This window comes from Lithobates pipiens, unplaced genomic scaffold (assembly GCF_037356315.1).
Source record: "Lithobates pipiens isolate NorthernLeopardFrog02 unplaced genomic scaffold, aLitPip1_a1.2 Scaffold_18, whole genome shotgun sequence".
NCBI lineage: Eukaryota > Metazoa > Chordata > Amphibia > Anura > Ranidae > Lithobates > Lithobates pipiens.
This window is the reverse complement of record NW_027507758.1, coordinates 202,942,174-202,964,443: the sequence shown is the minus strand read 5'-3', so window position 1 is coordinate 202,964,443 and position 22,270 is coordinate 202,942,174. Positions and strand designations below refer to the sequence as shown.

General features: G+C 46.7%; 1 protein-coding gene across 1 annotated transcript in view; it reads right to left on the bottom strand.

Moving 5' to 3' along the window:
* CAPN9 (calpain 9) overlaps window positions 1–21,750 on the bottom strand; it is a 1,247,204-nt gene extending 1,225,454 nt beyond the window's left edge. The window contains exon 1 of the mRNA XM_077486535.1: window positions 21,420–21,750. Coding sequence (XP_077342661.1) covers window positions 21,420–21,632 — 213 coding nt within the window. The 5' untranslated portion in view covers window positions 21,633–21,750. The remainder of the gene's footprint in view (window positions 1–21,419) is intronic.
* Between the last annotated feature and the right edge of the window lie 520 nt (window positions 21,751–22,270).

The window sequence follows — 22,270 nt, the reverse complement described above, 5'->3', positions numbered from 1 at the left end:
CACGCCAATGGCTGCAGATAAAGGATGTACACTGTACTGTCACAATTTGAGGAGGCGACAAGGATGGTGAGCTATGACAATGCATGCATCAATGACCCACTGCCTCTTGTGCTTCTGCTGGAGCAGACTCTGCATGCCATTATGGACAGGACACCTGAGGCAGAGCAGCGGGAGAAAGAAGAGGACTTCCTTTCCTCTCAAGGCCCACTTTATGCATACACTATTCTTGCAACCTCACAGAACACACAAGAGGAGTGGGAGGAGGAGGAGGATTATGGCAGCTTAGGAGGCATTGAAGCAGAGGAAGACCTATATGTCAAACCTTAAAGGGGTTGTAAAGGTAAATGTTTTTTCACCTTAATGCATTCTATGCATTAAGGTGAAAAAACATCTGACAGTGCCTGAGCCCCCAGCCCCCCGTTTTACTTACCTCACCCCTCGAAAGTCCCGCGCTCGTCCCCCGACGTCCTTTCCACTGTTCAGCCTGGCCGCTGATTGGCTGGAGTGGATGGATGGAAAGCAGCGCATCCATTGGCTCGCGCTGCTGTCAATCACATCCACTGACGCGGAGCGCCGGGGGGCGGGGGCGTGTGATACAGCGAGCGGCTATAGCCGCCGGCTGTATCACGGGAGCGCGCCCGCAGGTGCTTCTCACCATGCGAGGGAGCTCGCATGAACGTGAGAAGCATCTGCGGGAGGAAGCCGAGACAGCAGCTGAGGGACCCCAGAAGAGCAGGTTCGGGGCCACTCTGTGCAAAATGAGCTGCACAGTGGAGGTAAGTATAACATGTTTGTTATTTTAAACAAGCTAAAAAATTCCCTTTACAATCCCTTTAAGAGATGGTTTTCAGTCCCCAGAAACCTTGGGAGTAGTACTTGGCTGGGAGGAGGCAGATACTGTAATCCTCAGTGACCCAGAGGACTCTGCTTCTCAAGCTTCCACAAACATACGGTTCATGGCCTCCCTTATTCTTTAACCACTTGAGATCCGCGCTATAGTCAATTGACGGCTACAGCGCGGATCTCCTTTTATAGACGTAGTCCCGTGTACAAGCGGCCTGCGCGCCCCCTGAGGGGCGCGCGTGGCGCGCTTTGTGATCGGCGAGTCCATGAGACTCGCCTGATCACCGATCCGTGCAAGGGGTCGATCCCGACCCCTTATCACGTGATCAGCTGTCAGCCAATGACAGCTGATCATGTGATATAACGGAGCCGGTAATCGGCTATTATTCTTTCTCGCGCTGACAGCGCGAGGAGAAAAAAAAAAAGCCGATCACCGGCGGCCGTGATCGGGACATCAGCCCCGATCACGGCCAGCCCTGCTAGCGACCACCTGCCCCCTGCCAGTGCCCACCTGCCCCCTGCAGTGCCCCACTTATTAAAAGTAAGTGCCCCCCATCAGTGCCACCCAGCAGTGCCCATAGTGCCACCCAGCAGTGCCCACAGTGCCACCCAGCACTGCCCACAGTGCCACCCAGCAGTGCCCACAATCTGCCTCAAAGGTGCTGCACCCCAGTGCCGCCCAGCAGTGCCCAGCAGTGCCGCCCATCAGTGCCCAGCAGTGCCGCCCATCAGTGCCCAGCAGTGCCACCTATCAGAGCCACCTATCAGTGCCACCTATCAGTGCCCATCAGTCCCATCTATCAGTGGTACCTATCAGTGCCCATCCGTGCCACCCATCCGTGGCACCCATCCGTGCCATCTTATCTGTGCCCATCTTTGCCCATCAGTGCCGCCTTATATGTGCCCATCGGTGCCACCTTATCTGTGCCTATTAGTGCCGCCTTAACTATGCCTATCAGTGCCCACCAGTGCAGCCTATCAGTGCCCACCAGTGCAGCCCATCAGTGCCCACCAATGCAGCCCATCAGTGCCCACCAATGCAGCCCATCAGTGCCCACCAATGCAGCCCATCAGTGCCCACCAATGCAGCCCATCAGTGCCCACCAGTGCAGCCTATCAGTGCCGCCTAATCAGCGCACTTCAATGAAGGAGAAAAATGACCCGTTTGCAAAATTTTATAACAAACTATTAAAACATGATTTTTTATTTATTTTTTTGCATTTTTTTGTTTGTTTAGCAAAAAATAAAACTCCGAGCTGTAATTAAATACCACCAAAAGAAAGCTCTATTTGCGGGAAAAAAATGATAAAAATTTCATTTGGGTACAGTGTTGTATGCCCGCGCAATTGTCATTCAAAGTGCATCAGCGCTGAAAGCTGAAAATTGGTCTGGGACTGAGGGGGGTTTAAGTGCCCAGTAAGCAAGTGGTTAAAGCCTGGAAAAGGACCCAAAAATTTGTGCATCAAAGAGAAAGATCATTATTGATTGGCAACCCTCCTTGACCACCTTTACAAGGGAAGGTCCGGTTTCCTCCCACAATCCAAAGACATGCAGGTAGGTTAATTGCCTTCTGTCCAAAATTGGTCCTAGTATATAAATGGGGACCTTGGATTGTGGGCTCCTTGAGGGTAGGGACCGATGTGAGTGTGCAATGTACAGGGATAGGGACAATTGTAGACACTCACTCAGGTTGAACTAGATGGACTGGTGTCTTTATTCAACCTTACTAACTATGTAACTATATGTAACAGTCTCGAAACTCATCCAGTCCTCACAGAGGGAGCAAAAGATGAAGAATCTTGAGGACACTTTAAAGAAGAGTTTATGTAATGCCTTTCCACACTCTGGTAAGTTACAGTCTTGTGCAAAAAACCTCCTTTTGAGGCTTCTGTTGGTCAAAGGAGTAGCGGTGGAGAAGGGGGCCACCTCAGTGATGCATTTAAAAAAAAATGTAGTCCTTGGCGCCCATGGTTGTCAGCTTCAACATCCCTTCGGCAACAACTGTACCAAATGGTGGAAGATTATCTAGGGGGAAAAAAAACAGACATTGAGAGCTTTCCAGTAGACAATACACTGGGTTTCTGGGTCATGAGAATAGACCACTGGCCAGAACTTGCCCAGTATGCAATTGAGCTGCTGGGCTGCCGTGCCTCCAGCATGCTATCCAAATGGGAATTCAGTGCTGCCAGAGGTTTTGTGACAGATAAATGACCGCACCAGTCCACTGACTCCATTGACTGGCTGACATTTGTAAAAATGAATCAGCCCTGGATTAGCAACAGCTATCAAGCCTCTGATACCGATGTTGATAATAAAGTGTTATTGGGATTGCAAATCTCGGCAAGACTGTCTAGGCTGCCTAGCTTTGTGGGTGTTGATTTTATCTTGAAGTAGTTTTTTGGTATAGGTTTTATGGGCACATTTAACACAAAAGGACCCATTTTTCCACACCTGTTTGACAGGTGCATCAAAATAATTTATTTACAGCAAGGCCAATTCTTGCTTTCAAAAAGACTACCTCTAGGAGGTTACGGGGTGAAGGCACTAACACCCAAAGACCAATTTTTCCACAACTGTGTGACAGAGGCATCAAATTTTTATTTTTTTACAGCAAGGCCAATTCTTGCTTTCATCAAGACTTCCTCTAGGAGGTTAAATTGGTTGTATAGTCATTTTTATGATTTTTACGTACAGGAAAGCCTATAATAAGGCTTACCTGTAGGTAAAAAATATCTCCTAAACCTGTACAGTTTAGGAGATATTCCCCTCGCAATGGGCCGCTGACTGCAGCGGCGCAGGCTGAAAGTCCAGCAGACGCCGGACCCTGCCGGAAAGAAATCGACCCTGCCGGAAAGTGACGATATCGCGGTTACGGCCACTCACAGTGCCGGAGCCTTGATACACAAAAAAACGCCAAGGGAACATGTCAGCTCCCTCGGCGTGGATTGGGCCAGATGTCGGGGCCTCGTTCTAAGGTAAGTATTTCATATTGAGCTAGTATGCGATGCATACTAGCTCATTATGCCTTTTCCTTTGCAGATGAGTAAAAAAATAAAAATAAAAACTTCAGTGAAAAGGCATAAACAATAGGTCATTGCAATATGGTCCTAAAAAAGAGACAACATTGTCTAGTTTAAAAACACATGCCCAGGATCACAACCATTTTAATATATCCACACATCTTAAAGCGGTAGTAAACCCGCTAATTTTTTATTTTTATTTTTTTACCACCTGCAAAGCAAAAGGCATAGGAGACATAGGAGACATAGGTTTAGGAGATATTTTTTTTACCTACATGTAAGCCTTATTATAGGCTTTCCTGTAGGTAAAAGTTAAAAAAAATGAGTATACAACCACCACAAAAGTGGGACAGCCAGCAAACAAGCACAGTGTAACAATTTAGGAGATTTATAGGGTCAGAGAGGGTTCTGGGAAATCCCTGGGGCACACGCTGAGTTTTTGTCTCCAGGCTCTCGATTTTCCCTGTATACAGAGTGAATACAATCATACGGTGATAACTGCTAGTGAGATGGATCGCTAAGGTGAATTCTTCAGTGTAGAGATGGAGTGATCAATAGGGCTGGACTGGGAATAAAAACCAGCCCTGGAAAAAATGTCATACCAACCCTACAGCATAACGTCATTATTTTCTTGTTCATGAAAGGGAAAACCATATATTTTAAAGTACATTTGATGAAGAGTGTATTATATATAGATATGAAATCACATAGGGAGATATATATGCAAATTCCATTAAAAGTGGTAAGTGGACAATCATCAAGGGGGACCCCAGGAACTCAGAACGTGGGGGGGGGACCACCTTCCACAGAAAGAATACACTAAGGGGGGCCGGTGCCCACCAAATGCAGCTTTACTCTTCCTGTGAATGCAGTCTCACTGTGCCCACAAATGCGGCCTCACCGTGCCCACTATTGCAGCCTCACTGTGCCCATTATTGCAGCCTCACTGTGCCCGTCAAATACAGTTTTACTGTGCCCATGAATTCAGCCTCACTGAGCCCATGAATGCAGCCCCTCCTGTGCCCCATGTCCCAGCCTGCAGTCCCTGTCTGTGGGAAGGTGTGTTGTTGACGCTCGGTACGGTACCTTGCATGCCAGCAGGATATCCATGACAGCCAGCAGCAGACAGGGTCTGTTCTCGTTTTGGATGAGGACAGTGCTCCTTCCAGAGGATATGTTTGCTGTGAGATAGAGTGGTTCCTGGCCACCTGCACCTTCAGCCGTCCCCATTTTCCGGCCCCAGTCAGCCTGTCCTCTGGTCATGGGAAAGTGGAGAGTACTGAGTGGGAGCTGGAGAGAAGGGGAGCAGAGAGTACTGGCGGGATTGGAGAACACGTGGGGGTAAAGAGCAGGGGGTAGTGGAGATCACAGGGGTGGGGAGCAGAGAGTGCTAGGGGGAAACTTGAGAGTACTGGGGGGGCCAAAAAGAACAGGGGTGGAGAGCATGGTAGGCTGAGAGCACTGAGGAGGCTAAGAGTGCGGGGTGGCAAAGAGCACTGGGGGGGGGGGGCAGAAAAACAGGGGTGGAGAGCATGGGGGCTGGAAAGTACTGGGGGGGTACAAAGAGTAGGGGTGAGAGCTTGAGAGCACCAGTGGGGCCAGAAAGAACAGGGGGAAAAGCACGGGGGATTGGAGAGCATTATGGGAGGTGGAGAGCATTGGCAGGATTGGAGAGCACATGGGTGGGGGCAAAATGCAGGGAGGAGTGGAGAGTACAGGGGTGGGGAGTGGAGAGTGCTGTGGGGGAGCCAAAAAGAACAGGAGTGGAGAGCACGGAGGATAGAGAGCACTGGGGGGGCTGGAGAGAGATGGGTGGAGCTTGAGAGCACCAGGGGGCAATAAAGAACAGGGGAGGGGAGAATGGAGGGATGGAGAGCACTGGGGTGGGGGCTGGAGAGTGATGGGGAGAGCTGGAGAGCACTGGGGAGGTGAGAAAGAACAGGGGGGAGAGCACAAGGGCAGAGAGCACTGGGGGGAGTAGAGAGCACTGAGGGGGAAGAACAGGCGAGGAGAGCACTGGGGGGAGTGAAGAGCACTGCAGTGGGGGAAAGAACAGGGGGGAGAGCACTGGGGGGAGTAGAGAGCACTAGGGGGTAGAACAGGGGGGAGTGAAGAGCACTGGAGGGAAAGAAGAGGGGGGAGCACTGGGGGAGTAGAGAGCATGGGGGGAGAACAGGGGGGGAAACAGGGGGAGGAGAGCACTGGGAGGGGGGGAAGAACAGGGGGGAGAGCGCTGGGGTGGAGAGCACGGGGGGCAGGGGGAAGAAGAGCATGGGGAGGAGCACTGGGGGGGTGGAGAGCGCACGGGGGTGTGGAGAGCGCACTGGGGGGAGAACAGAGGGGAGAGCACTGGGGGGAGTGGAGAGCATGGGGTGGAGAGCACTGGGGGGGGAGAACAGAGGGGAGAAGAGCACTAGGGGGTGGGGGTGAAGAGCACTGGGGGGATGAAGAGCACTGGGATGGTGGCTAGAGAAGGATGGGGAGAACTGGAGAGTAGGTTGGGGGGGCAGAAAGAACAGGGGTGGAGAGAACTGTGGGGGGGGGGGACATGGGGGAGAAGAGCACTGGGGGAGCACTGGGGAGGTGCAAGGCACTGTGGGGGGTGGTGAACAGCACTGTGGGGGGGGGTGAACAGCACTGGGATGGTGGCTAGAGAAGGATGAGGAGAACTGGAGAGCAGGTTGGGGGGGCAGAAAGAACAGGGGTGGAGAGAACTGTGGGTGGGGGGCCAGAGAGTGTGGTGGGGAGGAGAGCACTGGGGGGGCAGGGAGCATGAGGTGAACTGGGGGGCAGTAAAATAAGTTGGATAGGAGGATCAGCAGGGGGGCTGCATACAGAGGAAATGAGCTTTCTATATTCCTCCATGCAGCCACTGAATGCTTGATTCTCCTCTCCCTCCTGCAAGCATTCAGCGGCTGCATGGAGGAATATAGAAAGCTCATTTCCTCTATATGCAGCCCCCTGCTGATCCTCCTATCCAGGCACACACGGCTGGCTGTACAGGCGGCATCTCCTCCTCTTGATCACAGCGCTGGCTGGCTCTGGGTTTGGCGGCCGCTCTGTAACATGGCCCCCGCCCCCCCCAGACCGCCTCATGTGATAGTAGATAGAACCAACGTTCCGCCTATCACATGAGCTGGTCGGGGGGGCGGGGCCATGTTACAGAGCGGCTGCCGAACACAGAGCCAGCCAGGGCTGTGATCCACAGTAGAGAGCACCAATGCAGCTGCAACTAAAAGCAGCCCCATTGCAGGCGGCCTACCGGGAAATCTCCGGTATCCCGGTAAGCCAGTCCGGCCCTGACTGATCAATCAAGAAGTAGGTTTGCTACCAGTTATGGAACACGCACAAGCACCATTAAAGAGGTCACATGGAACTGATGGCATACATGTGTTGCCAGGACAACAAGCACGTTAAATAATCTGTGCAGCAATGTGGTCTGTAGCCAACCAAGTGTCAATTCAAAGTTTGCATGCACTATAAACTGAAGGCAGCAGGAAAACCATGATGGTAAGCATTTAGCACCGACCAGGTAATCATTCCCATTCATTTTAAACTTGGCAGCAGTTTTTACCTGCTCAGTAGTACTGTCAAAAGAATGCATACTTGAAATATTGACACCAGGTATCTGCACAGTGATCAAATGTGTGCTAGTTACTTAAACCCACTCAGGGGATACTCATGGTTTCAGTTGCAGTTGCAGTCCTGGCATTAACACAGTGGCGGCTGGTGAAGTTTTAGGAGGGGGGGCGCAAGACCATGCCCCCTCAGATGTGGCCCCTCCCACCTCTCACAAGCCACACCCCTTACCGAATCAACATTATATACCAGGCTGCACATTATACACTGGGCTCTGCACATCATATACAAGGCTGCACATTATATACAGGGCTCTACTAAAGCAGATGAATCATGCCTATCTTGTGTATACCCACATCAGGCACCTTTTCTGCAACCTGTAAATCGCACATATTTGCATTCTGCAACCTGTAAATCGCACATATCTACATTCTGTAAATTGCCCATATCTGCATTCTGCAACATGTAAATCACGCATTTCTGCATTCTGTAAATCACACATATCTACAACCTGTAAGTTGCACATATCTACAACCTGTAAATCGCACATATCTGCATTCTGTAAATTGCCCATATCTGCATTCTGCAACATGTAAATCACGCATATCTGCATTCTGTAAGTCGCACATATCTACAACCTGTAAATCGCACATATCTACAACCTGTAAATCGCACATATCTACAACCTGTAAATCGCACATATCTACAACATGCAAATCGCACATATCTACAACATGCAAATCTTGTTGGGGGGGGTATGCTGCCGACCACCGATAATAACCCTTTTTTTTTATCTTGTTGGGGGGTATGCTGCCAAACACCGATAATAAGTTATTATCGATGGTCAGCAGCATACCCCCCAAACAAGATTTAAAAAAAAAGGGTTATTATCGGTGGTCGGCCGCATTACCCCCATAACTGCCCCCCGCTAAACAAGATTTAAAAAAAAAAGGGTTAATATCGGTGATCGACAGCATTAACCCCCCCTAACCCCCCCCCCCACCCCATTAAACAAGATTTTAAAAATAAGGGTTATTATCGGTGGTCGGTAGCATACTCCCCCCTTAGACAAGATTTAAAAAAAGGGTTATTATTAATAACCCTTTTTAAAAAAAAAAGCTTCTGGGGGGGGTGTATGCTGCCGAGTGCGACCACCATAGTAACCCTGTGGATGTGGAGGGGGTACCGGCGGCGGCGCTGAATGAATAATGGAGAATTTGTAAGCTGCCATGCGGCAGCCCCTTACCTGATCCTCTCAGGCTGGACAGAACAGAGAAGTGCCGTGCCAACGTCACTTCCTTGAGTGACATCGGAAGCACCACCCACCGCTCACTCAAGTGCAAGTCTGTGCACTTGCTCGGCCAGTCGATCGCGCCGGAAGCGGTGGTGCGATCCGCTGTGCCACAGAGCGCTCTTTTTTTGCCAAATTAAGTGCCTCGTCTGCAATCTTGTGATTGCATAGACGTGGCGCTTCCGCCAGTGCACATAGGGAAGGTAATTTTTTTTTTTACTTTTTTTGTTTTTTTTTTACTACATGGGAGGGGGGGGCGGCGCCCGGGTGCCCCCTATGGACGGGCCTCCACTGCATTAACATCCAAAGACCAATTTTTGCACAACTGTGTGACAGGGGCGTCAATTTTTTTACAGCAAGGCAAATTTTTGCTTTCATTAAAACAACCTCTTATGCTGTGTATTATCCGGCGGACTTGGTCCCCCCCAAAGTCCATAGCAAATCCTTATCTGAGCACACAGCCCGGCCGGTCAGGAAAGGGGGTGGGGATGAGCGAGCGCCCCCCCCATCCTGAGCCATACCAGGCCACGTGCCCTCAACATGGGGGGTGCTTTGGGGAAGGGGGCCCTGCGGCCCCCCCACCCCAAAGCACCTTGTCCCCATGTTGATGAGGACAAGGGCCTCTTCCCGACAACCCTGGCCGTTGGTTGTCCAGGTCTGCGGGCGGAATCCAGGATTCTGTGCATGAGTATGGGGTACGATGTACACCTACCCATTCCCCTGAGGGAAAAAAGTGTACATAAAAAAAAAAAAAACACAACACAGATTTTTTAAATACTTTATTAGACAGCTCCGGACATCTTTTTCCATCGCCGGGGGTCTTCTCACCGGACTCCTCCGCTATCTTCTGTTCTTTTACTAGTGGAGGAGCCTGGCCACTGCCGTCCGCGGGTCTTCTTCCGACTTCGGGGGTCTTGTCCCGCTCTTCGGGGTCCCAGAGACTGTGATGTCACAGTCCCGGAGGATGCTGGCACTGTGACATCACAAGGGGCGGGGTCACCATGTGACATCACCTGGTGACCCAGCCCCTTGTACCTATATAAGTCGCCGCACAACATGCCCCTGCCATTAAGGCTGGAGAGAGCGTTGTGTCAACATCGGAAGGAAGAAGAAGGTGGTGGCGGCGACAAGACCAGGCCAACGCTAGTTAGAGAGCTGGAAGAAGAAAGCGGAGGCCCAGCAAGAAGAACCGAAGAGCGGGACAAGCCCCCGAAGAGCAGGACAAGACCCCCGAAGTAGGAAGAAGACCCCTGGATGGCGGCGGCGATTAAAAGAGAAAGCCAGGCTCCTCCGCTAGTAAAAGAGCAGAAGATAGCGGAGGAGTCCGGCGAGAAGACCCCCGAAGCTGTCTAATAAAGTATTTTAAAAACCTGTGTTTTTTTATGTACACTTTTGGGTAGGTTGAATGAAACTATCCCCTATTTTGTAAATGCTATAACTTTTGCACAAACCAATCAGTAATCACTTATTGCGTTTTTTTTTACCAAAAATATGTAGAAGAATACATATTGGCCTAAACTGAGGAAAAAAAAATAGTTTATTTATATATTTTTAGGGGATATTTATCATAGCAGAAAGTAAAAAATTATGCGATGCATTTTTTGTTTATAGCGCAAAAAAATAAAAACCGCAGGGTGATCAAATACCACCAAAAGAAACCTCTATTTGTGGGAAAAAAAAGGACGTCAATTTTGTTTGGGAGCCATGTCACACGACAGCGCAATTGTCAGTTAAAGCGACACAGTGCCGAATTGCGAAAAGTGCTCTGGTCAGGAAGGGGGTAAATTCTTCTGGGGCCGAAGTGGCTGAGAGACAGTCTGGTGGACTGGTGAAGATTCAGCCAGGTGGGCTGGAGAAGAGTTAGCCTGGAGGGCTAGTGAAAGGGGCAGCTGCAATCAGGTGGGTTGGCAGTGTGTGAAGAGGTGGTGTTGGGATCAGTGGCTACAGAGGAGAAGTTACAAGTTGTTTCACTGCAACTGTGCTACACAAAGAGGGGCTACAAGTTCCTGCCTGTAATGGGCTATTGCTAATCTGACTGAAAGCATGTCAGATCATTGAAGTGATTCAGCTGGCGCAAACAAGTGTGTGCAAGATGAAAATGAAGGAGACTGTATATATGTGTATAAAGGAAGATGCCCCTGAAGTTTTGCTGAAAGATTTGCTGCAGTCCAGTAGGCAACCGATAACCTCCCATCCCTATCCAAGTTATCAACCCTCAATAATAATATTTTTTGGAATTAGTAACCTCTTCATTTTTGAAATGAAGACTATCATGCAAGAAAAAAAAAGAAAAAAAAAAAAAGAACGAACATTCGTTCCATAATCTCATTGTGCTTCAAACCCTGAAATACCACCCACATACTAGGAATCTGTAATTCTGAATTACCAGTGACTTTTCCCACTTCTGCTCTGCCGATTACTTCAAATAAATAATTAAAGAAGGTACTATATTAGCTAAAACTTTCATTTGTATTATTATGACATGAAATGGCTTGCCATCTTTCAGATTTGGTCATACATTCAGTATATATTCTGACAGCGATTAGACCAGACAACTGATGGATTGAAGTGCCAGATTAAAGTGGATTTAGCCACTTGCTTACTGGGCACTTAAACCCCCCTCAGTCCCAGACCAATTTTCAGCTTTCAGTGCTCTCACATTTTGAATGACAATTACTCAGTCGTACAACACTGTAACCAAATTATTTTTTTGTCTTTTTCTTCATACCAATAGAGATTTCTTTTGGTGGTATTTGATCACCTCTCGGTTTTTTATTTTCTGCGCTATAAATGAAAAAAGACCGAAAATTTTGAAAAAAAATTAATTTTTCTTCGTTTCTGTGACAAAATGTAGCAAATTATCAATTTTTCTTCATAAATTTTGGCCACAATTTATACTACTACACATCTTTGGTAAAAAATAACCCAAATTATTGCATATTATATGATCTGTGTGAAATTTATAGAGTCTACAAGCTATGGTGCAAATCATAAAGATTTGCAAAAAAAGATCACATCTGATGTACTAAAGGCCTATCTCCATTCTTGAGACCCTAACAAGCCAGAAAAGTACAAATGCCCCCCAAATGACCCCTTTTTGGAAAGTAGACATTCCAATGTATTTAGTAAGAGGCATAGTGAGTTATTTTAAGTTGTCATTTTTTCCCACAATTCTTAGCAAAATTAAGATTTTTTTATTTTTTTCACAACATTTTCATTGTAATAGCTTATTTCTCCCACACGGAATGTGCATACCACAAATAACACCCCAAAATACATACTCCTACTCCTCCTGAGTATAACGATACCACATGTGTGAGACTTTTACACAGCCTGACCACATACAGAGGCCTAATTTTGAAGTAGCACCTTCAGGCATTCTAGGAGCATAAATTACACATTTCATTTCTCAACCACCTATTACAGTTTTGAAGGCCCTGGAACACCAGGGCAATGGAAACGTCCAGAAAATGACCCCATTTTGGAAACCTAACACCCCAACGTATAATCTACGAGGTATAATGAGTCTTTTCAATGGTTCATTTTTTTCCAGAAGTTTTCGGAAAATGTGGAAAAAAATGAAAACGCATTTTTTTTTTTTTACACAAAGTTGTCCGTTTATAAGATATTTCCAACACATAGCATTTACATAGCAAAAATAACACCCCAAAATACATTCTACTACTCCTCCTGAGTATGGCAATACCACATGTGTGAGACGTTTACACAGCCTGGCCACATACAGAGGCGTAACATGCAAGAACACCGTCGGCGTTCCAGGGACACATAGCCTGCACATACCAAGAATTACACCCCCAAATACATTATGCTGAGCAAAGGGTAAAGAAAAGATTACCTGTGGTTTGAGAAGCGCAGTTGTCCACATTAGGATATCACTGGTCCAGGCAGCAGGCAGGGACTTGGTCAGCAACAGCGAACACAGTTTTTCAGGCAGCAGGCAGGGATACTGTCCATATTACAGTCCAGGGTCAGTGCAGAGATGTCAACAGTGTCAAAAATATTGGTCCTGGTAGTAGGCAGCTCCTTGTGGTGTGGTCAGTGTGGCATGACGGCAGTATGTCCTACAGGCAGCAGACAGAAGTAGAGCCTCGTTCAGGACAGAATGGGGATAGGGGTAGAGGCTTCTCCCTCCCAAATCTCTCTGAAGCCTCCGAGTCTCCAGACCCTAATCTAGGAATAAGAAAACAAAGAAAATTGTTTTCTTCTTCCAGAAAAACTATACTGGAGCCCCTCACATATGTGAGACCCCATGTTAAATCCCACTAGTCCAGTTGAAGAATACAAAGATCAGTCCAAGAGGCAGGCAAATATCGTGGTCAAACAGTCCAAGATCAGTTCCAGATCAGGCAGAGGTATGTACAGAATCGTTAGGCAGAAGCATGGTCGAATAACAGTCCAGGGTCAGTTCCAGATCAGGCAGAGGTATGTACAGAATCGGCAGGCATAAGAGTGGTCAAATAACAAGCCAGGGTCAGTTACAGAGCAGGCAGTGGCATAAGGGGTGTGAAGGTGTATGAAGGCAGGAACTGAGGATTATGTTTACCGTACTTCACTAAAAATTTATTGAAGTATGGTAACGCCGAAAACAGTCGCCTATGCAGAGGCCTGGTTGGGAAGGACATTGTGCACAATAATAAGATGTGTCTCTTCTGACTCCTGCTCTGGTACACACCTTACATCTTTTTTGACGTCTTTGGCCTGTTGGTTTGGGAGGGATTTTATCGGGAAAGTGGCGCTCGGAGAGTCGACTAATAACGTCTGATCGGATATTTTCTGGTGGGCCGTTTGGGAAAATAAGGGCAGTGAAAACTTCCTCCTGGTAGCCAAAGAAACGTTTGGGGTTTTGGGTGGAGTTGCGGTAAATGACATAGGAATTGTAAATGGCCAATTGAAAAAAATAAATTGCTACTTTTTTGTACCAATGGTATGTCCGTCTTGTGACAAGATATGGTTCCATCATTTGGTCGTTGAAGTCGACTCCCCCATGAACAAATTGTATTCGTAAATGCATTTTGGTTTCTTTACGGGGCCATTCCTTCTGGGGATTTCCACGAAGGTATCATTGTGGATAGAAGACAACATATACACATCCCTTCTGTCCCTCCACTTCACTGCCAGAACCTCGTTTCTCAGACTTTCAGCCCTTCCGATTCCTTTTTACGGTGCCACATGCTGGCGTCTTCTTCCGGTGAAGGTTGTGGAACAGGGGCAGAGATGTGTAGAAGTTAACTACATACAGGTGGTAGCCTTTATCCAATAGGGGGTATATGAGGTCCCAAACAACTTTTCCGCTGGATCCCAAGTAGTCCGGACAATTAGGGGGCTGCAGCTGGGTGTCCTTCCCTTCGTACACTATGAATGAATATGTGTACCCTGTGGCTCGGTCGCATAATTTGTAGACCTTCACCCCATAGCGGGCCCTTTTGCTGGGCATAAATTGCTTCATTTTAAGCCTGCCGCTAAATTTAATAAGGGACTCATCCACACATATGTGTTGGTCCGGGGTAAACAATTTGGGGAATGTTACTGAAAAACAATTAAGTATTGGTCGAATTTTGTAAAGCCTGTCGTAATTTGGATCATTTCGTGGAAGGCACTGGGAATTGTCGCTGAAATGTAAGAACCTCAGGATCATCTGATACCTGGTTCTGGGCATTACTGCGGAGAAGAGCGGTGAGTGGTGGAGGGGGTGGGTTGACCAATAGGTACGCAATTGATTTTTTTTTTGTTGAGTCCCATGTTAAATGTAAGGCCTAAAAAAACCTTGAACTCCTCCACCGTTAGGTCTCTCCATTCGTAGGGACGGGCATAATAAGATGTCGGATTTTTCAAAATAAATTGTTGTGCATACAGGTTGCACTGGGCCACAATTGACGACAACATATCCTCCGTAAAAATTAAATTAAAAAATCTATTGGGGTAAAATTCTCCATGTCCACCTGGACTCCTGGCTGGGCAGTGAAAGGGGGAACATTGGCCTCTCCTGAATTAGGAGGAAGCCACAAGGGGTTCTGAAGGGCATAGGGAAGGCCGGCATGGCTCCTAACCCTTTGGGGCTGAGATGACACCCCACTGGTACTTGGCCTTTCTTGCCGAGGCACTGCGGTGCTGGTGGACGGCACTGCGGTGCTGGTGGACGGCACTGCCTCACTAGAACGCCTTCGTTTGATGGGCCGGATATCTTCCTCCTCGGATTCAGTCAGTGTTTCACTGCTGAGGACTGGCTCATAATTTACGTCGGCTTCAGAATCCGAATCTGAAAAGGAATCTGAAGAGGAGAGCTCCCTGTTGCTCTCGTCGGCTGTGGAAAGAATTTGGTACGCCTCCTCGGCGGAAAAGACTCGTTTAGCCATGGTTGCTGGTTAAGCCTGCACTGATGGGCACTGATGAGGTGGCACAGATGTGCACTGATGAGGTGGCACAGATGTGTACTGTTGAAGCAGCACAGAGGTGGCACAGATGGGCACTGATGAGTCGGCACAGATGTGCACTGATTGTACAGATGTGCACTGTTTAGGTGGCACAGATGGGCGCTTTTGAGCTGGCACAGATGGGTGCTTTTGAGCTGGCACAGATGGGCGCTTTTGAGGTGGCACAGATGGGCGCTTTTGAGGCGGCACAAATGAGCACTGATGGGTCGGCACAGATGTGCACTGATTTATTGCACAGATGTGCACTGATGAGGCGGCAGATGGGCACAGATGGGCACTACTGAGGCGGCACAGATGGGCACTGCTGAGTCGGCACAGATGGGCACTGCTGAGTCGGCACAGATGGGCACTGCTGAATCGGCACAGATGGGCACTGATTTATTGGACAGATTTATTGCAGATGTGCACTGATGAGGCAGCAGATGGGCACAGATGGGCACTGCTGAGGCGGCACAGATGGGCACTGAGGCGGCACAGATGGGCACTGAGGCGGCACAGATGGGCACCGATTGGTACAGATGGGCACCAATTGGCACTGGCGGTGCACAGATGGGCACTGTCGTTGCACAGATGGTGCACAGGTGGCCACAGGTGGGCACTGGCGGGGTAGATAGGGGCACTGGCAGGGTAGATATGGGCACTGGCAGGGTAGATATGGGCACTGGCGGGCACAGATGGCACAAAACACTTTTTTTTTCACTCACGGTATCTCTCTCCTCACACGCTATCTCTGTGTGAGGAGACAGATTCGGCAATGGGTGATGATCTAATTTGTTTACATTTGAGATCATCACCCATTGGAGGCGGCGATCGCTCTGTAAACTGCCGCTGTGATTGGCTGTTTACAGCGATCTATGATTGGCTGTGTCCAGGGGACACGGCCAAGACAGGTTTTCCCCGATGCGCGCTCCCGGGAGCACGCGGGGAGCCCTTAAAGGGGACAACGTCAATAGACGTCGTCCCGGCATTCGAGATCCGCGCTATAGCCGTCATTTGACTATAGCGCGGATCTCAAGTGGTTAAACCCAATTTTTTTTTTGTCTGGCACAATATAGAGTATGGAATTTCAGATCATCAGCCCAGTCTTGCCACAAAGAGTTAATCTAGCTCTGAGCAATCCTCATATCTTTTTTCAGTGAAATAATACAGACAAACTTGGAAAACTTTATCCGTTCTTCCCCCTTGCTGTGATTGACAGGTGATTTACATATCTCGTGCACTAGCCTAAGACATGCATTATTTTTTAATTCCCACCCCCACTCCTTTCTTCAGCAGCTCTGAAAGGATTGGATGTTCCCCACCTCAGCATGACTTGGCAGGCTGAAGTCATGTGGTTACTTTCCTGTCTTTTCACTGGATGTTGGAGATCATAGCAGAAGTTCAGTGTAAGTTATACACAGGAAAAAACTATATGTTGCAGCAGAAATTTTAAACACAGACAACTAACCCAGGGAAGGTTTATCTACTGAGAGCTGGGCATAAGAGTAGCTACAGTGATTTCATTTATTTTTTTGTGCAGTGTGTTTCTCTGGTCACCTAATTACAGTTGCAGCATTCAGTTTTATCAACAGGATGTGTTGTGTGGGGGAGGAGTGGATGTCTCACATTTCATTTCATGTGCTCTGGCCAAGGGGAGTGTAGAGGTGGGCGGGGGCTCTGCTGGCATCACAACTCCGCCCACTGAGTGCCAGATAACAGTCCTGCCCACTGAATCCGGAGTTTTTGGGGGCACCAAATAGATAAGGGGAGACATTTGAAAGGTAAGGATACATGCAGCAGACATGTATATCCTTATAGTTCAGAGATATGGTAGTACTTTTACTTTTTAATTGATGAGAGTGGGTTTACATCCACTTTAACAGTTTACAGGCATATTTAGGCACAAGTCATTTTTTAATGGACGTATATGCCTTTATCTATTGCTGAGTGATATCAAATCCATATCGAATAAACTTCTGCATCTCCTACACATGAGAAAAAAAAGCAGCTTGCTTTCCAGCATATAAATGTAAAATTACCTATCAAGCCAAACTTTTGATCTGCACTACTCTATATATATATAACTATACACAACACCAAAATAAACACTTGATTTAAGGAAACACACTGTAGTTTAGTATATATGGTACCTTCATATATGAGGGCTGGTCACATACATTATTACAGTCACATAATATAAACATGATCACAATCGTGTGCCAATGACACCATATACAGGGTGTGACATCATATTTATGGCAGTATAAAGAACAAGTCACAAAGTTTTAAAGTCTTCTCTTATACAGCCGATATAAAGTTACAATGGTTGACACTACCCCAGAGGTAGTAATCATAGCTTGATATCATGCACTTTGTAGTGGATTTGCACTTTTGCAACAATGAAATAATTTGAGTGAATAATCTTTTTGAAACAACTTCTTCACATATGGCCAACCTCACCTATCAGCTGGTCTTTTCAGTTACTTTGTTATCCGCCAATGCTTAGGATCAGCAAGAGCACAAGAAAATGTGCATTATTTTTGTGAAATTACGTGCCTGTGCATGGGCTAGCATACAGTATAACAGCAAACGTGAGCATGTTCTAGAACAATAAATGAAAAGTATATGTCAAGGCAAGTTTAACCCCCTTAACACTGGGTCCTACTGGTACTTTAAGAGGTTTCTACTGCTGGAAGGCGGGGCAGGGTTTCTGATCCTGTGACCGCTGTGATTGGCTATAACAGCAGTCACATGATCGGAAAGCTCCCTATCGCAAGTAGAGATCGGGAGCTTTCAGTTTGCCACCATTTTTGTCTTCAGATTTACCAAAACCATGTAGTGCAAGGGCCTGTCTGATTGCATAAACATTGAAACTCCTAGGGTTTGACCTCATATTATATGGTTTTGGTAAATCTGAAGCAAAAAAATCAGCAGAAAATCTGATAGTGTGTATGGGGCTTAACTGTGCCAGGAGTGCACAGGGTGCACACTCTCGGCACAACTTTGTTTACATTGTGGTACACATATATGCGGCCACTCTGCGTTAAGGCCTACCCACTTTGAGGCCACATATATGTGTACCACTGTTGTGAAGATGCCAAAAAAATAAAAAAAAACACAATTTTTTTATAAAATTGTGGAATACAATTATCTATTTTAAAGTCATAATTCACCCTTTTCCAGAAAAATGGCTTATGCGGCTAAGGCACATCTGCAGATAAATACCAACTGTGCAACTGCGCCCTTGCTATAGGTGTAGGCCATTTCTATACCTCCCAAAGCCTGACTGAAAAACTTCCTAAAATGGCATCCCCCCCAATTCTGCTTTGTTGCTAGGACTTTGCTAAGACACTCCCAGCTGTTACTGTTCACCTCCACTGTCACAGGAGGGAGCTGTTTCTCTGATTTAAACTTCTTCACACCTGACCTAGTATCTCTGAGCTCCACATTTGCGAGCTCAATCTTGTGATAGTCTGGGGTAACAGCTGGGAATGTCTAGGCAATGTCCTAGTAAAAAGGCAGGGAGTTCAGTCAGGCTTCCAGAGGTACCTAAAAAGCCTACGCAGTTCAGTTTACATCTTAGAACAGATCCTGTGTGCCGGGATGACTGAACTTCTTTGCATGCACAGGAGTGATGTCATCCTGCGCCGGTCAATGAAGACAGCCATAGACCAGCACCTCGAAGAAGCTAGGTAGATGTCAACATCTTGGACCATTGAAGGAGAAGTAAAAATTGCAGACTTTGGTTCAAATTTAAGGTTGGGTTCACACTAGTGTGAATTGAATGCGTGTTTCCTTGCATCCAATTCACACTAGTGTGAATTGAATGCGTGTTTCCTTGCATCCAATTCACATGACAGGAGATCATGACTCTCAATGGAGCCGGTTCACATATCCCTGGGGCAGCTGTGGAGCAAATTGCACAGAAGTCCTATGCCTCTTTGGCTCCATTTCAGGGCCGAATTCAGGCAAAAATGAAACAGAGAACAGGGACCACTGCTGTGAGCTGCATGCGGCTTAGATGTGAACCCAACCTCAGACATATTACCAGGAACATTCATCACCACTAAATGGTTGGTGAATGCCACATTTAGTGTAGTTTTGGATGGCTTAGTGGTTAGCACATATGATTTGCAGCACTGGGGTCCTTGGTCCAAATCACTATCTGCATGTTCTCCCTGTGTTTGCGTTAGTTTGCTTCTACATTTCAAAGACATGCTGGTGGGTTAATTTGCTGCCACCTTAAGACCCCATTCACACCTGAGCGTTTTGTAGCTTGAAGCCTGAAGCTACAAAACGCTAGAGGGGAAAATTTTTATTATTCTCAATGGAGATGGTTCACATCTCCACTACATGTCGCCTGAAGCCGAACGCCTGAAGCTCAAACAAGTTCCGGACCCTTTTTTGTCGCTCGAATTGAGCAGATTTGGGCGTTTTTCTTCTGTTAACATTGGTGACCTTTAGCCCTGCACAAAATCGTGGCAAATCGCGGTAAAAAGCGCCGCGAATCGTGGTAAAAACGCAGCAAAAAACGCCGCAAAAAAAAAAAAGCTACACCCAGGTGTGAATGCAGCCTTATTGGTTATGCACATTATCACTTTCTGCGTGCCGGTCCCAAGCAATTAGGCTGCATTCACACCTGAGCGTAGCGTTTTCAAGCAGAAAATCGCGCAATTTTGTGCTGGCCAAAAAGTCACCAATGTTAAAAGAATAAAAACGCCCAAGTCTGCTCGATTCGAGTGACAAAAAAGGGTCCGGAACTTGTTTGAACTTCAAGCGTTCGGCTTCAGGCAGCTACAAAACGCTGGAGGGGAAAAAAATGTATTACTTTCAATGGAGATGGTTCACATCTCCACTCCATGTCGCCTGAAGCCGAACGCCTGAAGCTCAAACAAGTTCCGGACCCTTTTTTGTCGCTCGAATTGAGCAGATTTGGGCGTTTTTCTTCTTTTAACATTGGTGACCTTTTGCCCTGCACAAAGTCGCGGCAAATCGCGGTAAAAAACGCAGTGAATCGCGGAAAAAATGCCGCAAAAAACGCCGCGAAATTGCGCGATTTTCTGCTTGAAAACACTACACTCAGGTGTGAATGCAGCCTGGATGGGTTCACATTGCAGCGGTGACGAGAATCGGATGTGATTCGCACTGCAGTGCAAATCACATCCGATCTCTGTAAGATGCGAGTTTAGCCATACAGATAGTGTGGCTGAATTCGCATCGCACCCGACCCAAACTCACACAGGACCCTTTTTTTGGTCTGCAGCAGAATCGGATCACATGGGTGTTGACACCCCCAGATCAGTTCGCATATCACAGTGCGATCTGCAAACTCGGACAGGAATCGGATCGCATGGTGTGAACACCCATGCGATCCGATTCTGCTGCGGACCAAAAAAAGGGTCCTGTGCGAGTTTGGGCCGTGTGCGATGCGAATTCAGCCATACTATCTGTATGGCTGAACTCGCATTGCACAGAGATTGGATGTGATTTGCACTGCAGTGCGGTGCGAATCACATCCGTTCTCATAAACCGCTGCAGTGTGAACCCAGCCTAAGGGAGGTTCGAGGAAAGACCTTGCAACCTACCCAATATAAAAATTTACCAAAAAAATTCTATATAAAAGACTTTCCAATGTATTAAACATGGTGCCCAGAGACATGGCTCTTAGAATCACTAAGAGTTGGATACGAATGGATATATTCATACATAATGGTTTTGCTTAAATTTTTATTTGCATTTTCTTGTTAGCTTTTTGTTTTACACACTAGTTTGGTATCGCCTGCAGAAAATCCCACCTCTGCCTACATGCCATGGAATCTCAGGCTGGGTTCACACTGGAGAACACAGAGGCTCACAGCAGGAGTCCGGTGCGTCTCCATTCATCATTTCAGGGCCGATTTCCCCCTAAATTGTGGTCTGAATTCAGACCTGAAATGAACCAAAAGATGCACAGGACTTGTGTGCAATTCGCACTGGACCCGCTGCAGAGATGTGTAAACTGGCTCTATAGAGAGCCGGTCACAATCTCCTGCTACGCGAATTGGATGCAGAGAAAAAAATGCATCTAATTCGCAATAGTGTTAACCTCACTCTCTAAGTACTGACCATCCATGGCAAGCATGCATTCTTCTGCCAGAGCACTTTAGATATTCAAGTAACAGGTGGATGACATTCACTCTAGTTAGGAAGACTTTAATTTGCCATAAAAAAAAAAAACTTCAATTTTATAATACGTATTTAAATGTTAACCCTTACCTTAGGTCTTTTCCATACAAATGGGATGTTTGGTTTTTCACTGTAGAATAGGGAACTGTCATGTGCAGGAAAATCAATATCTTCAAACAAAGTTCCTTTCTGAAGACATTCTTGCTTGAGCTGCTCATATGTTTTACCAGATGAGTGGGTGGTTAGGGCAGTGTGGGGGAAACTGGGTTCCCTTTGCTTCGAGCCTTGATAGATGTATGGCATGTCTTCTTGGTTTTTCTTTTTGCGTTAAACTACAGCACACACAGCTATAACGTAGCAGTCTAAGAAGATATATTTAAGGTGTACTACCTGACCTGTGTACAGTATGGTGACTAAAACAAACATTCAGAAAATGTCTACTCCTCCTTTCACCTCCTCCTTTATTTCCACCTGTTAGAATGAGACACTATTTACATTTCAAAGCTGATGAAGGAACACCCTGCTGAACCAACAGTAACAAGGATAAACTTTCATAGTTTCTAGTTTCTAAGGATTGCATACAAACTCCACTGGGGGATTTTTGTGTTAACACTTTGTTCTTTTTTTTTTTTTTTTTGTGTTTAAGCTACTTTCTCTTTGTTTCATTTGCTCAAGCATGTGCAACATATTATTTATTACCAAGCACTATCCTATGCCCACTGACTGGTTTATTAAGGAAATAATATTGTAAATACATGATATGAATGAGAAAAAAAAAAAGAAAGAAAAATTATATACATAAAAAAATGTTTCTTTTTTTTTTCTTTTACAATCAGCCATCATATTTGTTAATGGAATGCGATTTAGAAAATTTGGATTCTGCATTGCACAGCATAGCATCAAAAAGCATCCATGCACTTCTGAACATTAGTAGCTCAGAC